Below are 21,188 nucleotides of genomic sequence, written 5' to 3' on the forward strand. Positions count from 1 at the left end.
GTCCTGCAGTGGATAGACATCTAAAATGATGATGATGATGATGATGATGAAGTATTCAAGATATCGATAACTTTCACTGATAATAATTCATTTCTTTTTCATGTAAACTTGTTATCACTTCGCGGCTGAATTACTACTTATTTAAGTGAATTCCGAGACAAACCAGCCTTTCAACTGAATCTCGAGAGCAACTATATTTTAGGAACAGCAAAATTGCTTACAGAACTAGAGGTATATATTGCATTTATGTTTACCCAATCGCGCGCACCGTTTAGTAATCTCATAGATCAGGAAGAAGAGGAAGAACATCTTTAATCATACAAGCATAACCGTTCAAGTGTTTCTAAATGTTTTTTGTGAAAAGCATCTATATGACACCACGGTTAGATATGAACACGGAAAAAAACAAAACCCTCCACCATGTGTCTTTCAGAGTGCTAAATGCCACGGAGGCCTGTAAAATGGTATTTTTACACCCTGGCAGAATCTAAGCATCGAAGCTAAATGAAAGATTAACTTGTCAAGTGAGGTTTTTTTTTTTTCCACTGCTGATCATTTATCTGAGACTATCCCAGTAATTCAAATAATGTTGTGTATTGGTCCCACTTAACTTTTATTCGATTTAGCAAAGGCACGGATGCATGTATTGGTAATATTTTTACAACCAAATTTTGTGAGGAAAAAAAAAATTGTACTTTCTCCTTGATGCCAACAATATGTCTGATATCTCTTGCACCCAGCTGGATTGTATAGCCTTTTTAGACAAAGGTTTCCCCCCCAAATTTACTAGCTATCATAGTAAAGCTAAAATTATTATTGCTGCTAGTCAAAAATCTTTCAAAACAGAAAACTGTTCCGCATACCAGAGAGCGATTTCTTGTTTCATGTCACCTGGAAGAAACAATTAATGCACCTGACAGCTTGATAATCAATCTCAGCAATTAATGTGGGTTTCTTAGTACATACTAAATAGGAATAAAGTCATTACATTACATTACAAAACATGTAATGTTTTTTTCTTCCATGCAAAAGAATGGAAGTATCTCCTCAAGTACTGAATTTTTTGCAAAACGAATTGCTGAGGATAATTCTGGGGTGGGGGGTGGGGGCGCTCAGTTCCACATCCAATTCATTTCTTCTGTGCTGAAACTAGACTTATGCCAATTCGATTCACACGATTGTTAGATTGCTCAATTTTTGACTGCAAGCTGTTTTTCCGCCCAACATTTATTTATCAAATTTATTGGCGGCCCATCTTACCACAGGGTAACGTTCGTTTAGCTAACCTGTTTCCTAAAGCAAGTAAGATTTGTACCAGTAAAATGCTTGGCGGTTTTAAAAGTATTTCCAATCTAGCTTTACAGCTTCTCCTTATAGATTTTCTTTCCCCCTTTAGTTCTTCTCTGGCCAAACCAATCTTTCAAATAGTGTTTCTCAATCTTGGCAATTTTAAGATGGTTGGGCTTCAATTCCTTGGCTGGAGAATTGTGGGAGTTGAAGTCCACCCATCTGAAAATGTGACCAACAACCAAGCAGCAAAGATGACCAACAAGCAAGTACTGGGACGCATAACTCCAGATATGTCACTGGAAGGCAAAATCACAAAACTGTGACAAGACTTATTTTGGCCAGCTCAGGTGTGAGAATTCACTGGGGAAAGCTTGGAAGAGTGTTTGGAAGAGTTAGAGGTAAAAGGAAGCCAGGCCACCAAAGAACACGATGACTGGAGACCATCAGAGCTGACACTAGCCAGAGCGTAGAAAAAGTCAAAGCAGCAGTGGAGAGACCTGGCCAGGGATGGGATCCAGCCGGTTCGGACCATTTTGGGTGAACCGGATGTTAATTTTAATCTGGTTCAGCAAACCAATAATTGCAAGGACTGGCTGACCCCACGCACCCTACCCCTCCCCTCCCCGGAGTCTCCATGTGGCCTGTTTTGGATGCCAGGTTAAGTGCAGGACCCACGCGGAGGCTCTGGGAGGGCAAAAAATGGACCTACCGGAAGTACCAGAAATCTGGAAACGGGCCCATTTTCGGCCTCTGGAGCCCGGGGGAGGCCACTTTCAACCTCCTGGAGGCTTGAAGAGAGCATCCGGAACCTGGGGAGGGCAAAAACGCCCCTCCTCGCCATGGTGCAAGAAGCTGACTAGGCCACGCCCCCATGGCCACGCCCACCCGGCAACCGGGCAGGGAACTGGTTGCTGAAATTTTTCAATCCCACCCCTGGACCTGGCCCATAATATCGCCAACTGTCAGACGCGACTGAAATGGATAACATTGTCATTATCCTCAGAAAATGACCACGGTTGAGAAACTCGACTTTAAAGACTGGGTTCAAAGCATTCCCAGCCAATCTGGTTTAAGTATCCTTGCAAATGGATCAATCATTATGATTGCAAATATTATTGGAAGACTATTTTCACCCCTACTCTTAAAATCTGTTTAAAGAAAACACTACATGACTTGGGACTCTTATCGAGGTGCCAGTGACTGAAAGAAGGTATGCCATATTAATAGTTTTAACTGATTTTTTTTTTTTCTGACATAGGATCCAAGTTTTAGATTTAGGTTAAGGGAAAGTTAACTGGTCTGACGGCCAGAGTATGTAATCTTACTGGCAGTAATAAACTTTGTCCTGTTAGCCTGAGCTAAATTATTAGAGTGCCAACACATTGACAAATTAAATAGGATTAAAGTATCGTGAATACTTTTTTCACATATAATCTTTTAGTCTTTTTGTAAGGTACGGTAACCCTCTTTCCTTCCTCTTTGGCTTTTAAGTTTTAGCTTGGAACAATAATGTTGCATTGACAGTTAAAGTGAATAATATTCCCAAACAATATAAAACCAGCAGATGCAACTCTGAACTGTTTTGTTTCACCAAAAATTGCTTGGTTTTCTTTATATATATATATTTAAAAACATATTTATTTCCCTGCTGTCCCTAATGAAAAACAAATGGAAATTAGGACAGAGCTACAAGCAAAATCTTGTCAAGTAACTCTCTCACAGGAATTACCTCCAGAGAGGGAAGATTTACATAAATTGGATTATCTTTCCTCTTTTTAATCCATAATTTATTAATATAGGTGGGTGCGGCTAGCTGTTTACAAAATAGGTTAGAGCAACTTCAGGCGAATCCCTACGTATCTACTCAGACAAGTCGGTCTTGCAGATTGACAACCGCTCTGTGCAACTCACAAAACTGCACAATGGGTCACACTTGGTATGTTACAACTGCTGTGGAAAACTGATGTAATCAGAATATTACATCAGAATAATATAACTTGAAAGTTTATTTATTCACTCAGAACAGTGGACTCCTCTACAAGGGCTGTGACCAACGGTTTAAAGAATTCCCTTTGGTTTTAAAATTCATCATATGGCAGCTGGATCTGTTCTTTTAGAAACATATCAAGAACACTCATGGATGCTAAAGCAGTTATTCTGATCCAGGCCAAATTTTTGACAGGTTCCGACACGCTACACTCTTTTTGGTATATCTGTTGCAACTACACTATGTTCTTTCTGTGTATATATTTATCACGCAAACAAACATACATGATCTGGAACAAAAACGCTCGACAACTCCATTGCGCTGCAGTCACTACTACGGAATCAGTACCTCTAGATAAAATGGACAAGGAGGTCCAGATTAAATTGGAATTTGAACAAGGCGAGTTGTACTATTCAGGTTACCACAATTCAGAGAGCTGAGAAGTAGGAAAGTGTGAGAATTTAATTGGAGAATCATAGCTTGGGGAACTGTTGAGGAGTCAAAATTGCAATCTTTATGAGCGGTGCCATAAGCCAGGTCTCTTAATTCGAATGATATGTAAACAGGATGTCAAACTAATATTATTGACAATGTAACTGAAGCCCTGTCTCTTTAGTGCAGTTGGTCCTCAACAATTCATTTAGTGACTCTTGAATGTTACAACAGCACTGGAAAAAGTGACTAAAGTGACTTCAGTTTTTCACACTTATGACCATTGCAGCATCCAATGGTCATGTGATTAAAATTCACTAAATTAACAACTGCAGTGATTCACTTCACAACCATGGCAAGGAAGGCCGTAAAATGAGGCAAAATTCATTTAACAACTCTCACTTGCAACAGAGATTTGGGGTCCACCTGTGGTCATAAGTCGAGGACTGCCTGTACACAGATCAACATGTCACATGTATGTACAAAGGGACATGGCTGACTGATCACACAGTTGCAACCAACGTCTTCATTTTCCTGGCCTTTCCCAGAGATGCCACTATATACCTAATTTTCTGCTTCTAATTACATCAGGAGCAGAACGAGTAACTGCCTGTTTGCCTTTGCACGTTCAAGGCTGTTAGTATTCTTCTCCGTTAAGATAAACCCAGTTGGGAAAATAAGGTCTCCAAATAAAAAAAGAAGTCATTCTGTTAATACTGACGTAGAATAAGAATGTGCAGTTCTTTAGAGCAAATAAAAGGTACTTCACAGAATGCAGACACAATAATGCACCTCTGTGTAGTTTTTTTCCTGGAATTTTGCTATCATGGTATAAAGCAGCCATAACACTCCAGGATGAAATTAAAAAAAAAAAAATGCTGCTTGAAAGAAATGCAGACAATTGCTACATGAATGAATGCCTTGGGGTAACTTGAATAAAACAACACACTTATTTTAAATACTATTTACATGTGAGAAAATTTCTGTCTAGCAATGCATCACGACGACATTGTAGTTTTTTTCCCTTTGCAGGCCATAAACGTTTTGAAGGAAAATCAAAAGAGGAAGGGATGAGCTAAAGCTTTCTAAAAACCCCGAATTCTGTGCCCCGATACTTACGATCTTCCCCTGGACACGGCATGCCGGGTTGTTCTGGGATGCTTGGGAAGACTGCATCAAAACATAAAATACGCGTCATAAATATATATATTTCCTACAGAGGAGTCTTTCCTAGCTACTCGGCCTTTTGAATAAATGGCCAGTGATAGACTACTTTCTTAATCACAAAACCGGGACTCTAAAAATATGGGAATTCTTCGCAGGCACCAATTACTGAAAGGAAAGTCAGGCTCAAGGGGTTTGCCAAAGTAATACGCACGAAGGGAGTTATGGGCAGTGAAAATAATCCTCGAAAAAAAGGAAAGGATGAGCAAGGAGCACTCTCATACAAGAAGGATAAATTCACAATCAGAACAATACACTTAAGCTGCAGAAGATAAATTCCTATGATTTTTTGGGGCAGGTTTTCTTTTTCTTTTTCTTTTTTTTTTTGAACAACCATCTTGTAATTATAACTGCATCTCATTTATTTTATCATTGAAGACATTTTTATACACCAGTTCTGCTTTGATCAAAGCGTTACGTGGCTCCTAAGATCACACAAAACACAAAATTGTAAGACAAGAAAATTGCAAGGAAAACACGCCCAGTGACAATTAACAAGCGTTTTAAAGCCCGTGAAAAAAAGAGTGATTTGGTTAAAACAGGCAAGAGACTCCTGCAGTAAAGGCCCTCCTGCTGCAAAAGTGACCATCTTCACCAAGTCCTCAAAGAGGTTTTAATGCAAGGAAGGTCTTCTTAGGAAATGGTTCCAGAGCTGAGACAAGAGAAAAGAAATTTCACCAGTGGGTATTGGTACCAAAGAGACCACGAAGCACGTCTTCTAGTTTATTTGTCGCGGTAGGTAGACAGGATTGTGTCATAAGCGTCAAATGGGGTAAGGATCAGATCTTGTTGTTCCGGCACCGATCCAAAGAGGCCAGTTGATGCCTCAACACTGCATTTGGAGTTTGCTTGAGAAAGAAGACAGAACGGAAGACACCAAAGCAGGATTTCGAGAAGATACAGCTCAAAACCATTGCTAAACTACAAGCCTCAAAACTTGCCATGAATAATAAGCCCTTCGTCTCTGTACCGACAATATAAACGGAAGGCTTCTTCCAGCTCCATCTGAGACGAAATGGTACAGGGATCACCTATTTAAAAAAAGAAAGAAAAGAAAAGAATGTCATTTATGGAAGCAATCCGTGTGTGCAACTCTCTCATCTAAAATTTTTTTTTCTTCCAACCCCTCCCTTATTTTCAAACAGTGTGATTTGGAGATCGTGGGAATTCATTTATACATTTCAGAACAGCGGAGAAAGGGACGCTTAGCAGTTGAAAAATGAATTGTTCTGGGACCCAGAGACCCTTCCCTTCATAAACGTGAGTGTAACTCCGTCTCGTAGTTCTTACTCGTTGGAAGGGCTGTGGGGAAATGATAGCCTGGCATAAAAATAAAACACTGAAAATCAGGATAGCATAGAGTAGGGCTGGCTATTCATTCCCTCAGTCACAATTTTTCCCCCTCTAATTAGCAGAGCAAACATTTAAAAAGATGGCAATCATTCTGCAGGATTGTTTAGTGTGTTATTATGCCTTCCTTGGTTGGAAAACACCCTTTTCCTAAAGCAAATTCTCAACAGACGATTGATGGGATTTAATGTCGCTTATTCAGAGAGAAGCATGAAGTGAGGCCCCCCAAGAATAATGTGGAACAACTGAAGTTAGAAAGCATCAGAATATATCAGTCCCGCTATATTATTGTCTATGCTGACTGAAGAACAAAGTAATTATGCTTTAAGGAAACAATATAATTACAAATTTTACTCAAGCTCTGCAGTGCTTTTTATGTAAATCTGCCCTCTGAACAAAACAATATACTAATATAGCTCTGGTCATGGTTTATTAACCAAGGTTTAATCATAGTTTACTAAGGAACCACAGCTGGCTAGGTTTACACAATGTATTAAGTTAAAAACCATAGTTAATCAGTCACATTGGCTTAAGCTCTTAAAACTTTAATTCTTCCCTACAAGCTAATAGAAGGCACCAAATTCTTCCTTTCCCTCTCTAGCTGGTGCAAAGAAAGGGAGATCTATACAAGCAGTCCTTGAGATACAACCCACCATAATGGAGTCTGCCTATTACGGTCATATACCATGACGGCTGTAAATCCGGTCAATCACAGGGCCAACTGGTGTTTTTTTGGTGGCAATAATTAAGCAAACGCGGCAAAGATTAAGCAGACCCATTGTTTCTTATACCACCGTTTAACTGCTAACTTTCAATTTTCAGCAAAACCATCATAAAATTCAGCCGACTTATGAGACAAGGTTTAAAGGGAAATTATGGCTAGTCTGAACATCTGAGGCTATCAATTCAAAATAAAGTGAGATATGGTATGTCCCTAATGACTTCAGTTTTTATTTCCCTAATCTGAAACTGCCAATGGAGTGACAGTTTGAAAAGGCTTTTGAAATAAGAAGTTATCCGTTTAATATCTCCTTTTCAGCCCAGATAATTAACTGCGCCATAAAGTGCTTTAGGGAAAAATGTTTTCCAAAACCAGTTACAAAAAGCCTGAAATACCTTCATTATCAATCCACTTCAGGGTAATTGGTTGTTCCTGTGATAAATTGCACATTTCTCTCACTTCATCACAAAGTTCATCATAGTTCATTGAGGCACCCAGGTTGGTAATGAGGATGTCCCTGAAAGAGATGAATTCACAAATTAAGTAAAAAAATGCTTAAAACGCCTGGTGTTTGTAAAAAGGCAGATTAGTTCAGTCAAGTTCCTTGGCAACTTCCTACTTCAAAGAACTGGAAACACGTTTTGAAACTATGCAACATCTGTGCACAGGTAAATAAATATAAATAAGTAAATAAATATGTGGTTTCAAAAAGGAACGATCCCGCAGAATTGAGCAGAAGTCAGATTCACTTAACAACCGTGTTAGTAATTTAACAACTGTAGTGATTCACTTAATAAATGTGGCAAGAAAGGTCATAAAATAAGTCCCCAGGCCAAGATCTTTAGGCTCTTGTGAAAGGATTACATTTTAGATGGCTATTAGATATCTCAGAAAATGGTAACATTTATCATTACGTCTCAAAGATAAATTATTAGCCACATTTGCCCTGATTTCTGCTTTTTACTGGTAAATAAAAATATTGGATGTTTTATAGTCAGGAATGTCCATGTTTGTGATTCTGTCCATTGATATTTACCTGTCTATCTTAAAAGCCATCAAATTTCTGGTGGAAAAAAGCACCACCCTTATTAGGTGCAAATAATAAAATGGAAAATTCCGTTCCCATTTTGGGTTAAGCTAGCATAAACTGGGTATGTGGAAATATTCAGTTTGTAAACAGTAAATCAAGAATAACCAAACATAGCTAAGCAACTACAATAAAGCAGTTTAAAAAAAAAAAACTAGCATTAAATGGCAGCAAGCTAGATCCAATGTACAATGAAAAAAAGGAGAGGTAGACTATTTTCAACTTATGGAGGTGAAGAATGGTTAAGTAAGATTTGAAACGTTGCAGGAGATAGGAGAAAATAGTTTATAGTTTACTTTATTGTCATTGCCCATGGTACAACGAAATTAAATGCCATCTTCAGTGTACATTATAACTATAAAAATAAAAACACAAACATACATCCTTTACTTTCTATATACTTGAAATTGAAAACACGGTATTGCACTATACCGTAGAATTCAATATGGTTATTGCCCTGGGATAGAAGCTGTTTTTCATTGTTTTTATTGTCCTGTACTGTCTGCCTGATGGTAATAGTTCAAAAAAAAAAAAGGGGGGTGCCCAGGATGAGATGCTTCTTTAATAATGTTTTGAACTTTCTTAAGGCAGCGGGAGCTATAAAACTCTTCCAGAGAGGGGAGAGGGCAAGCAATAATCCCCTGGACAACGACGTTGACCCTCTGGAGTGCTGTCCTATCTGCCACTGTGCAATTGGCAAACCATACACCGGTGCAGTAAGTTAAAATGCTCTCTGTGAAGACCACCAGCAGTTTTTCATTCAGTTGTTGTTTCCTGAGAAGTCTCAGGTAGTATAATCTCTGCTGGGCCCTTTCGACCAGGGCTGCAATGTGAGCTCTCCAGGTCAGGTCCTCTTTTTATGATAACACCCAGAAACTTAAAACTGGCCCCTTGCTCCACTCGGTCTCCGTCGATAAGCAAGGGCTGGGTGTCTGATCTATTCCTTCTATAGTCCACTATAAACTCCTTTGGTCTTATTGGTGTTAAGGACCAAGTTATTGTCTCCATACCACAAAAGCAACCATTCCACCTCATCCTGATAGGCAGACTCATCCACTCCAGAGATCAGTCCCACCACTGTTGAATTATCTGCAAATTTAGCAATAGTATTACTAGCGTAAATACTTCATATTCAGGAGAACTGCCTTTTATTCAAAATGTCAGCATGAAGTACAGTCCTGGAAAAATTCTAATTAAAATACATTCCTCCCAACAGACTTCATTCCTGAAGGAAGATTATGTTACTGCAACCTGAACTCTGATACCACTTTAAGTAATATATTTGTCACACCCAAAATGTATAAGGTATCCACCTTTTAAGCATTCAAGGAGGCACATTAGCAAACATGGGTAGTACAACTTCCTCATGCTTACAAGACTTCAGTTGAGTCACACTATCAAAGGTGTTCTGTACCAGAAATAGACATCGTAAATAATTTAACACCTTCCCGAATAATTCTTGACACTAATTTTGTATCTTGATGTCGGCGCCTCCACAATGTGTGACACGTATGAAAATAGAAATCCCTTGCGTAGTGGCAACCATTGGTAAAATTATTTATACCATGCTTTACGTGTGATCAATAAACCCAGACTGAGGAATTAAAGGATTCTACACTGTGTTGATTTAAACCCCTCCCCACTGAAAGTGATGTGTTTCTGGGGAAGGTTTTTCACCAGATCCATTTTACAAAATGTGAAAATAAAGGAAGGTCTGACACAGAGGTGGGTTTCAACAGGTTCTGACCAGTTCCGGAGAACCGGTAGCAGAAATTTTGAGTAGTTCGGAGAACCGGTAGTAAAAATTCTGACTGGCCCTGCCCCCATCTATTCTCTGCCTCCCGAGTCCCAGCTTATCGGGAAGAAATGGGGATTTTGCAGTAACCTTCCCCTGGATTGGGGACGGAATGGAGATTTTACAGTATCCTTCCCCTGCCATGCCCACCAAGCCACAGAACCGGTAGTAAAAAAATAAAAATATCTTACACTAAAGAAGTCATTGAATTCATTTTACAGCACAGATCTGAACATTTTTACCACAGGGCAATCTACTAATAGATAATGGTCGACAAATGCACAACTTTTCATCTTTGCCAAATTCTTTTTTTTTTTTCCCCTCTCCCTCAAAATGTGCTTCAGTCACATTGGAGATGCTTAAGATAGCAAGAAAGCCGAAGTATGCAAAACAGTAGCTCAAAAATTTCATAAGAGAATTCTGTCTTCAATGAAAATGAAAGAAATGCAAATATATGCAGATAGTCCTCAATTTTTGACCAGAATTTCTGGCAGTTGTTAACTGGCAATTTTATGACCTTTTATGGCCATGGTTAAAGTGAATTAACTGCAATTGTTAAGTGAATTATGGTTGTTAAGCAAGTTTGGCTCTCCTCATTCACTTTGCTTGCTGGAAGCCAGCTGGAAAGGTCACATGACCCTGGAAATCTGCAACTGTAGTAAGTACATGCCAGTTGCCAAGCATCTGGATTTTGATCACGTGACCGTAAAGATGCTGTGATTATCATTAGTACAAGAACTGGTTGCAAGTCACTTTTTTCCCAGTTCTGTCATTAACTCCCAAAGATCTCTAAATGAATGGTTGTAAGTCGAGGACTACCTGTGTGGCTTGAACGAAACGAGCGAAGAAGAATGCAAGTGCATAAAACACCCTTAATGCAACTTACCCATTATAATGCGTTTTTACTCTAATGAAGTCTTTCTTCGTGTTCATTTTTGATCCCATTCTGCTAGGCATGATACTATGCAACATTCAAATGGGGAAACAATGTCCTCGTTTTATAGACTCATCTTCCAAATCATTCAAGGAATGATGAGGGGTTGCGAAAAATGAACAGGCAACATTTTTATGCTTCTTCCCAGTAAAAAACTTCATTAGACTGCATGCACCCAAAAGTCTATACACAAAAAAGAAAAAAAATGAATGGAAAACATAATGAATACTGAATTAAGCCTAAAAAGGACATGCAAAGTCAAACAAGTCAACAATGTAATTTGTGTACCTTTCCTTGCTACAATGAAGTTTTATACCGTTGCTTAAGGTTACACCATAAGGGGAGAAAACCCCAACCTTGTAACTTTAAACATTATTACATTTAAATTGTATACATTCTAGAATAAAAGTTGCATCTGCTAAAACAAAGCAGGTAACATTTTGGCCAATATCGTTAAGTTATCCCTGCTTGAAAAACTGAATAATTTTTAGCAAACAAATTTGCTGGCTTGATTCCAAGCACAGAAACTACAAAATGTGTAATATAATCTGTTCAGCAGGAAATTTTCTAATCACCAGTAAGGTTTGACTCAGGAATTCTTAAAAATTGGAAAGTTTACATTTTGTTTTTATCGTAATCACACAGTCTTGAAGCATAGAACAAATTTTAGCATCCTTGTATTTAGTTAGAACAGCTGAAAAGCAAATTACCTTTAATAAAAAGATTAGCATTTCCACAGACCCAACTCTCATGACTTTTAAGAAACTTGTCAGATTCACAAATCGTGTCTTAAATCTTGTGAACATTTAAATATTGTACATTATATTTTATGGGGCAAGTGTAACTCTACAACTTTTGTGTTCTGGAGTGTAAATATGTGTTTGGCTACCTGTCACTGAATAATGTAGAATAGAACAGAACAGAACAGAACAGAACAGAACAGAACAGAATAGAATAGAATTCTTTATTGGCCAAGTGTGATTGGACACACAAGGAATTTGTCTTTGGTGCATATGTTCTCAGTGTACATAAGGAGAATAAAATACATTCATCAAGAATAAAAAGATACAACACTTAGTGATAGCCAAGGTTAGTAATAAGCTATCAAATTATACTAGTAAACAAATAAAACAATATAAATGTTCTTCATTTCACACAGAAAGAAGAGAGTCAGCTCAGTTTTCCCAGAAATTATCTCTACTGTATAACCCTCCTCATTTAAAAGCATACTGTTCTATTTCTGGATCTCCTATAATAGCAATGCAATTTAAATATATTTATTTTGGAATTAAGGGACATGGTGGCTCAGTGGCTAAGACACTGAGCTTGTTGATCAAAAGGTCAGCAGTTCAGCTGTTCGAATCCCTAGTGCCGTGCAACAGCGTGAGCTCCCGTGACTTGTCCCAGCTTCTGCCAACCTAGCAGTTCAAAAGTAAGTAAAAAAAAAAAAATGCAAGTAGAAAAATAGGGACCACCTTTGGTGGGAAGGTAAGAGTGTTCCATGCGCCTTTGGCGTGCTTGAGTCATGCCGGCCACACGACCACGGAGACGTCTTCGGACAGTGCTGGCTCTTCAGCTTTGAAACGGAGATGAGCACCGTCCCCTAGAGTTGGGAACAACTAGCACATATGTGCGAGGGGAATCTTTACCTTTACCTATTTAAGAATTAGCTCCTTTCTGTTCAAAGCCTCTTATTTTTAAGGGTGCAAAGGACTGCAGCCCCTCCCATTCTCTGCAGACAGCCTCTAACTTCAGCTATCCTTTAACTCAGAGGTGGGGAACTATGGCCCCTTTATGACTTGCAGACTTCAACTCCCAGAATTCCTGAGCCAGCCATGCTAGCTCAGGAATTTTGGGAGTTGAAGTCCACAAATCATGAAAGGGCCATAGTTCCCCACCCCTGCTGTAACTTCTGGGCTGCCAGACAGACATGCATTCCTCGCATACCACCAATGCCCTCTTCACATTATAATTTAAGAGAAGGAAAAACACACCCTTTTCACCTTCTACTCAGAGGGCCTCACCCACTTACCACACAGGCTCACCTTCTTAAAAAGACTTCCTGTTCCTTCAGCATCAAGTTTACCTCCTGGCTCAATATCCCATCACTATAATTTAGCCCAATTATATTTAATTGAAAATCTTGCATCTTCATTTTTATTACCCTGGCACCGATTCCTCTGTTTATTTAGTTGTAATGCTCATGGTGGGACAAAAAACTCTCCTCTCTTGTACAAAAGCCCTTTATACTGTATTAAATAATAATAGTATCCGCTCACCCTTTTCCACCCTTTGATTGAACCAGCTTTGAGTCACACAATAGGTGTGTTTGTGCCACACACATAACCAACCACAAGGAACCTGACAGGGAAGCCAACTATTATTGTGGGAGAAAACGGCAGGAACGACCATCATCTAAGTCAAAAATGGCATACAAATCAAATAATATCTCAATTTTTCTTTCCTTCTACACCTTCCCAGCAAAGTAGACCTCATACATTTTTTCCACTGACAATGTCAATCCCTCACAAAACGTATCTATCTTACCTTCACCAGGTAAGAAACAATGGCAACGCGCTATTATGCATAACATTGAGGATAAAACTCTCCTCTCTCAAGCCTATCCCTTGATACTTTACACTTGTGTGTGTGTGTCTGTTGCATCTTTCTTATGACACAACATTTTCCCCAACCCTCCTTGATACAAAGGTTTGACTGCAAGGTGTTTTGACAAAGGAAAGTACTGTAGAAATTATTAACGTTTATGCATTTCACTGTGGAATAATATTTAACTATATGAATTATTAATTTAATCTAACAGTAAACTAATCCAATATACATATAAATGGCTATATAATGTTAATAAAGTTCATACACACAAAGGTAATAGTATATAGACAATATTAACATTCATAATACACACATAAATGCCACATGTATGACAATACACTTAGTTTTCTGTGTGTGTGTGTATATATATAATTATAACACTATTCGTAGTCATAGGCTTTCCATCACCTTAACCCCCGCTATTTAAATGCAGAATCATATTTACTTTACGTTAGTTTAGTTTTATTGGACTTCTACACCGCCCTTCTCCCAAAGGACTCAGGGCGGTGTACAGCCATATGGTAATTCCCCACATATACAACTTGTTTTACCACACAACAGTGTGGAAGTAATCTGAGGCCCCTTTCTGGGACATTTTCATTGCCTTCCCAGGTAAGTCTACAGCCCAGTAACTGGCTCCAAATATTAGCTTTTTAAGATTAGACCAGCTGGGCTAGCTAGATTCTAACATCTGCTATGGAGAATACAATGATTCTCTGTATATGTGTGAGTGGTTTGTGTATACACACTATAACACAATATCAGTTTTATGTGCACTTTGTTGCCAAAATTTGCTATTGTTGCTGTTCCTGTGCTCCTTGCAGTCCAGTAAGACTGAAGGAGTTTATATACAATAGAGTGTTTGACACCTACAATGTTTGTATCCTTTCCACCAGTTGTCTGCCACACTAATCTCTCTAGCTACAGAAAATGATCTAATTATAAACAATGCATGTATACCCACCATATACACAATAATCATTGCAACTTATATACCACTACAGAGATGAAGTAGAAATAAGACTTCAAGCATCTTAATGGGAACCACAATAAATTTACAATACAAATCAATACTTATTTTACACAGAGAATCCTAATAGGAACTGTAATAGAAGCTACATCCTCTCCTATCCTGTGTTGGCTCTGTCCCACCTAAACTTCTCCTAAATGTCAAATTAATCCATAGTCAGCTAAAGAATACGATCTAATTAGACATATGGAGAGAGAGAGAGAGAAAGAGAAAGAGAGAGAGAGAATACTATGAATATTAGTAGTAAGGGAAAAGCCTTCTCCCTAACTTCTCTTTTCGACTCATTGTTGTTGTGACTGCTGGTTGTTATGGGTTTCGAGTCAATCCCGAGTCCTGGAGATGACAGGAACAAATGCACATCGCTCTCTTGCCAACATTTTTCGGAAGCGGCTTTGCTAATAACTTTCTCCCAGAGGGGAAAAAAAAAAAGAGCCACTAGCCAGATGTTGCCCTTGGTGGCTTTTGGTCCGAGGCAGGATTAGAACTCACCTCTTTCAGCTTGGGAATCCAGTTCTTTTACCACCCACCGGCTCTGTCTGGATAATAAAAACAGGACCTAATCGGAGAGAAAGATGAATAGTAATATTTATTTATTTATTTAATTAATTAATTTTTATACCGCCCTTCTCCTGAAGGACTCGGGACGGTGCACAGCCAAAAATAAAAACGAACACATATAAAATTTAAAACAGTTTAAAAGGAATTAAATAATTTGGCCCATTTCAATTAAGACAAAGACAACCCGTATAACTTAAAATTGATCTCGGTATTCAGGCCAGCCCAGCTTGTTGAAACAACATTATTTAATAATAATACATACATTTAATAATCTGTATTAAATTTACATATACATATGTATATGTAAATGTATTATTAATAATAATATTTAATAAATTAATAAAAAGAGCAGCAATAACCTGGCCAGCCTTTCCTTAGGAGGTCCCCACTAATTTAGCTTCCTGCCTTGGGTAATGGGGCTGCTTGGGGGGGGTCTTTTCCGCCTTGCCCCTTTCTCACCCTCCCCCATTATTCCTGGCTCTCCTGTTTGCCCCCTTTCCCTCCCTCTCCTCCCCTTCAGCCTCCTAGTTTCCCCCCCTCCTCCTCGAAAAAAGCGCACCTGCTTTGGGGGGGGGTCTCTCCTTCTACAGGTATCCCACCCACCCACCCACTCCCAGGCTGAGGTGAAGCGAGGTGAGGTGGTGGGGAGGGGTCGCCTCTCTCCGCACTTCCCTCGCCCGCCTCGCTCGCTCGCTCGCGCTCCGCGGAAGTTTGGCTCCAAACTTCCCGGAGGAGGAGGCAAGAGGGAGGGGCTCGCAGTTGTCCTTTGCGTCCGCCCCTTCCTGACAGGACTCCTCTCCCCCCCCCCGCTTTGGTTTGTTTCCCCCCCCCTTTCTTCCTGAGGAGAAGGCGCGCTCCCGTGCGCGCGGGCAGGTTAAAGAAGGCGCGCTCCCGCCGCCGGGCTCACCCCCCTCAGCGCCCCCCCGCCAAAGCCGCCCTCCGCGCAGCCGCACTCCCGCCTCCCAACATGGCGGCCACGCCTTCACCGAGGGACGCCTCGGCTCCTCCCCGCGCGCGCGTGCGCCCGCCTCTCCTTCAGCCAATGGCGCGCTTTCTAAGCTCGCGCCCCCCTCCGCACCTGCCGACCTATAGGAAGCCAGGGACGGGCTGGCACTTCACCTGGAGCTATTGCCTTTCCCCCCTCCCCTCTCCTCCACGCCTCGGAGGCCAATCAGAGCTCGGAAACATGTCCTTACCTGGCGCCAAGGCGAGGGCGGAATGTCGGCCAGCCAATGGTCTGAGGGGAATCCGAGAAGGGGCGGAGGAGACGCACCTGCCCACCAATAGGGTGCCGCGATGAGGGCTGATTTTGCCTAGCAACTAAACGAACAGGGAGGTTAAGAAAAAAAAAATGCGCGGGCGAAAGTCGAAGTCCAAACTTTCCAGGTGGGCGGAAGCATATTTTTGATGTCACTTTTCTACCTCAAAATTATATATTAAGCCTCTTGAGGAAGAAAAGTGGAGTTTATAAAAGGTTAGCCATTAAAAATGAATTAGCCTGCAATCCAGCACACATGGTTACCTCTATGACTTAATTATTAAGTCATATTAGGTTAATTAGTAATTAAGTAATTAATATTAAGCCATATCAATTAAGTTTATTAATAATTATTCATAAACAAATCGACTGTCACATATTTACTTCATTGGAACTTGATTTACTGTATTTTTTTAAATTTCTGAGACACTGTGTCTTAGTCTTTTGCAGGATCAAAGTTACAGCAGAAAAGGAAAAAAAGGGGAAGGAAAAAGAAATATACAGGAAGTCCTCGACATAGGACCACAACCGAGCCATTGCTAAGCGAGACATTTGAGCTTTGCCCCACATTACCACCTTTCTTGCCACCGTTGTTAAGTGAATCGCTGCAGTTCTTCAATGAGCAACATGGTTGTTAAGTGAATCTGGTTTCCCCATTGACTTTGCTAGTCGGAGAGACAATCGCATGACCTTGGGATGCAGCAACGGTCGTAAGTATAAACCAGTTGCCAAGCATTCTGAATTTTGATCACATGACCCCTGGGGCTGCTGCAGTTGTCATATAAGTGTGAAAAATGGTCATAAATCACTTTTTTCAGACCCCTGAGCTAGCCATACCCTTCTGGGATTCGAACCCAGGCTGCTTGCGTATTGGGTAGATGTATTAATCTCTAAGCCAATGTGCAAGTCTGTTCATATTCTTACAATAACAGAAAATCGTCTTAAGGTATCTTCAAAAGTAAAGTTCTACCGTATGAGCTACAAAAACGTCATTTGTTGTTTTATTTTAGGCCAAACACAATCTCAGGTTTCGGTATAGAAGGAACATATATGGTATTGTTTTCTTCCAGCAGAGGGCAAGAGAACATTAGCTAAATGTTAGAGGGAAAAGTGTTTTAGCCAATCATCTGATTCAGTTCTGATTTTGAATTTCAGAGGCTATTATGAAAAAAAGCAAAAGATACGAGAAATGTAAGTGGCCTTTGGGCAACAGAGTATTCATCATTCTCTAAGAGAATATCTCTGCCTTTGTAAATAGTAGACAATAAACCTTCATAGCAAGGGTTGGAATCAGGTTTTGTCCTAGTCCAAAATATGTGGTACAGGTAGTCCTCAACATACGACTGCAATTGAGCCCAAAATGCTAGGAGCCTTGGTGGTGCAGCGGACTAAGTCCTGTTATGTAGCACTTAGCTGCCAGCTGCCTGCAATTAGTGCAAGTTCAAATCTCACCAGGCTCAAGGTTGACTCAGCCTTCCATCCTTCCGAGGTAGGTAAATTGAGGACCCAGATTGTGGGGGCAATAAGCTGACTTTGTAGAAACACCGCTTATGGGGGGGCCAAAAGCCCTAAGAAGCAGGTATATACAAAAGAATGAAGGCTATTGCTATAAGTGCATTGTAAGCCGCCCTGAGTCTTGGTCATAAGTCCTTTTTTTCAGTGACTGTTGTAACTTTGAATGGTCACTAAATGAACTGTTGTAAGTTGAGAACTACCTGCACTCAGTGGTGAAATCCAATTTTTTTTTACTACTGGTTCTGTGGGCATGGCTTGGTGGGCGTGGCAGAGGAAGGATACTGCAAAATCTCCATTCCTACCCCACTCCAGGGGAAGGATTCTGCAAAATCCTCATTCCCTCCCCACTCCTGGGGGAAGGATATTGCAAAATCTCCATTCCCACCCCACTCTGGGGCTCGAACTACTCAAAATTTCTGCGACCGGTTCTCCGAACTGCTCAAAATTTCCGCTACCGGTTCTCCAGAACCTGCTGGATTTCACCCCTGCCTGTACTTTTCCTGGAAAAACACAAGCATGCCAATTCGCCCTATTGAAAACAAAATAATAGAGGTTAGAAATATTAGAAAATTGATAGCAGAAAAAAGAGTAATCCATTGAATCTGCCATTTGAGTTGTTGGCTGGTTTTTCTTCTTTCTTTTGCTTTCTTTTTATTTATTTAGGTTAAAATAAGGAATGGATTTAAACCCAGTATTTTATTAACCAGACAGTGTAGTATTAGGATGAAAAATTGGGAGATCCTGAGTTCTAGTTTCACTTTAGGCGGTGGCTCAGTGGCTAAGAAGCTGAGCTTGTCGATTGAAAAGTCGGCAGTTCAGCGGTTCGAATCCCTAGCGCCGCGTAACGGGGTGACCTCCCGTGACTTTTCCCAGCTTCTGCCAACCTAGCAGTTCGAAAGCACGTAAAAAATGCAAGTAGAAAAATAGGGACCACCTTTGGTGGGAAGGGAACAGCGTTCCGTGCGCCTTTGGTGTTGAACCATGCTGGCCACATGACCACGGAGACGTCTTCGGACAGCGCTGGCTCATCTCCTTTGAAACGGAGATGAGCACCACCCCCTAGAGTCAGGAACGACTAGCAGATATGTGCGAGGGGAACCTTTACCTTTTATTTTGGAAAAAAGGATGTCCTGGATTATTATTTTTTTAAAGCAGAGAAAGATTTGCAAGTTTGAAGGTCAACGCTACTGTGGACAAAAAGTACAGAGACCAGGTTCTCATTTAGTGTACCAAAAACTGGATGCGAGCCAGCCTGGCATAAAGACCACAGACTAACGATGTATGAAAAAATTCTGATCTCCATGGTAATTCCATTGCAATTAAGCATAATAGATGGCACATAGGTATTATTTAGCTGCTTCTTAATATAGACCACATCTATGTTCAACACTTACAGCAAGAAAACTATTTTTTTTCTCCAATTAGAGAAAGGTTAAAGTATTGCCAGTTCCATGACTTGTATATATTACAAACTCAGGGAAGCTACAATTATTTAATGCACTAATGGAAAAAATGTCTCATCTTGCAGGAATTATTGAGTCCAGGAAATGTCTTCACAGGTTCCACCAAACTAGAATCTGGCCTCTTAAAAAAAAGGACAGGGTAGGTATTTCTTTAATTCACATTTGAAGATAAGTTCAGATTTCACGATGAGCTTAATTACTTTCAAAGTTTGAAATAATGTACAAATCAAAGATAGTCTCCAAAATTCGGTTTTCTTGGATTTATAACACAATTCACTACAAAAAAAAAAAAAAAAGGAACCCATATTGGAGTGAGGACTGCTGCACAAAATGTCACAGTTGAGAAAATTAGGTTAGGCCGAGCTGCAGACAAAAATATGTACATATAGATATATATAAAAAATACGGATGGGTTTTAGTATAGGCTGCTAGCCAACCAAGTTGTGTAAGCGACCAAATTTATAACGGAAAGACTGAGAAACTGAAATCAGCATTGTAGAGTGGGGGGAAGAGCTGTGTTACTCTACGATAGCAAAACATCAGGAGGGATCTACGAGCATCTTTTTCTGATTAACAAATTTTATTAAAAGGGATAAGTGTTTCCCCCGAAAGCTTCAGAAAAGGGTGCTAAGACTCCTTGTGAACTCGACAAAATTGCAACCTTGAAAAAGTATAAAGTGGAGAATTTAAGCCTGCAAATGTTTCTTGAACAAGAGCCATGCTGCTCCCGAGCATTTTAAAATGTACAAAATTGTAGCAGGGCTGTCTTAGGCAGATTAAGGGCACTTGCATACTTCTGGTAGCGTGCTTCTGGTGGAGAAAAAGCCGTCACTCTCCACGAGAGGGAAAAGCTGCTCTGATGCAAGCTACCCCCAGCAGATGTCTTACAGATTGTTCCTCAGTTGGCCAACTGTCTTTGCTTAATCTCACTGGCTGTTGGGCCTCTTACAAATACCACAAGATACAGTTTTCTCCACCTCCCACAGTAGCTACAACAGATGGTGTGCGAGTGAGGAGGGAAAGAAAATTGTCTTTCCTCCATTTAGCATCAACAGACTGCCCGTCCTTTCAAGCACAGTTATATGCAGGATCCATTCAGACAGAGTCAAAACAAGCTGGTTTCCTTGCAACTAAATAAAGATTTGATGACATAAAATCCAAGGTGGGGAAAGAAAAGTAGGGGGAACCACTTAAGACAGAAAGGGCTCCTGTGATGTTATTTAACACTTATTTTTTTAAAAAAAAAAATCCTGGAGAAATACTGTATATGTGCTGTCAGGTGCTGTATTCCTGTTGGCGGTTTCTTAAATTCTTTTCAAGAACTGAGTGTGGGTGAGGAATTACCAAACGCTTTCAGCGCAACTCATAAATTACCCTCTTTGGCGTGTATTCAGCAATCTGGCAGACTTTTCTGCCACCTCTAATAGTCCTTCAATATCAGGATTTCAGTTAAAGAGGTAGGCGCAGGACGATAGGCAAATAATGACACTGAAAGCAAGCAGAATAATAATAGAGCAACAGAGTCTGGAGGTCTTTTAGTCCAACCCTCTGCTCAAGCAGAAAAGCCTATATCGTTCCAGACGGATGGTTGTCCGATCTCTTCTTAAGAGCCAGTGTTGGAGCCCCCACAATTTCTGGATTAATTGTCCTAACGCTCAGGGAAATTCACAGAATTTTCTCTGAAAATTCACTCCGTGCTCAGTGTTACAAAACGTTAACACTGAGACCTCCACGCATCATGCCAAACTCAGATCAAGCCACGTTGTAGCTTAGCAGTGGTGCCCCCTACCCATTCGTTGATTAGGTTCACACATCTAAGCCAGAACGGGTTTTTTAAAAAGAGCGCGGATATCTGTACAATTGTGTTAGTTATCCTAGAATCTAGGAGAGGTTCGGTTTTTCAGAACAGCCTTTTAACAAATGTATGTTAATTT

At 40.2% G+C, this 21,188-nt stretch overlaps 1 protein-coding gene across 2 annotated transcripts in view; it reads right to left on the reverse strand.

Moving 5' to 3' along the window:
• Window positions 1–15,630, reverse strand: part of PRKCZ (protein kinase C zeta) — a 72,665-nt gene extending 57,035 nt beyond the window's left edge. For both annotated transcript variants that reach the window (XM_070955985.1, XM_070955986.1), the window contains exons 1-6: window positions 15,578–15,630; window positions 14,950–15,016; window positions 10,773–11,003; window positions 7,400–7,521; window positions 5,875–5,964; window positions 4,829–4,879 (exon numbers count right to left, since the gene is read on the reverse strand). In XM_070955985.1, the coding sequence (XP_070812086.1) occupies window positions 4,829–4,879; window positions 5,875–5,964; window positions 7,400–7,521; window positions 10,773–10,858 (349 nt within the window). In that variant the 5' untranslated portion in view covers window positions 10,859–11,003; window positions 14,950–15,016; window positions 15,578–15,630. The remainder of the gene's footprint in view (window positions 1–4,828; window positions 4,880–5,874; window positions 5,965–7,399; window positions 7,522–10,772; window positions 11,004–14,949; window positions 15,017–15,577) is intronic.
• Window positions 15,631–21,188: the final 5,558 nt, after the last annotated feature.

Source organism: Pituophis catenifer, unplaced genomic scaffold (genome assembly GCF_029215685.1).
Source record: "Pituophis catenifer annectens isolate HBS135680 unplaced genomic scaffold, rPitCat1.0.hap2 SCAF_18, whole genome shotgun sequence".
NCBI lineage: Eukaryota > Metazoa > Chordata > Lepidosauria > Squamata > Colubridae > Pituophis > Pituophis catenifer.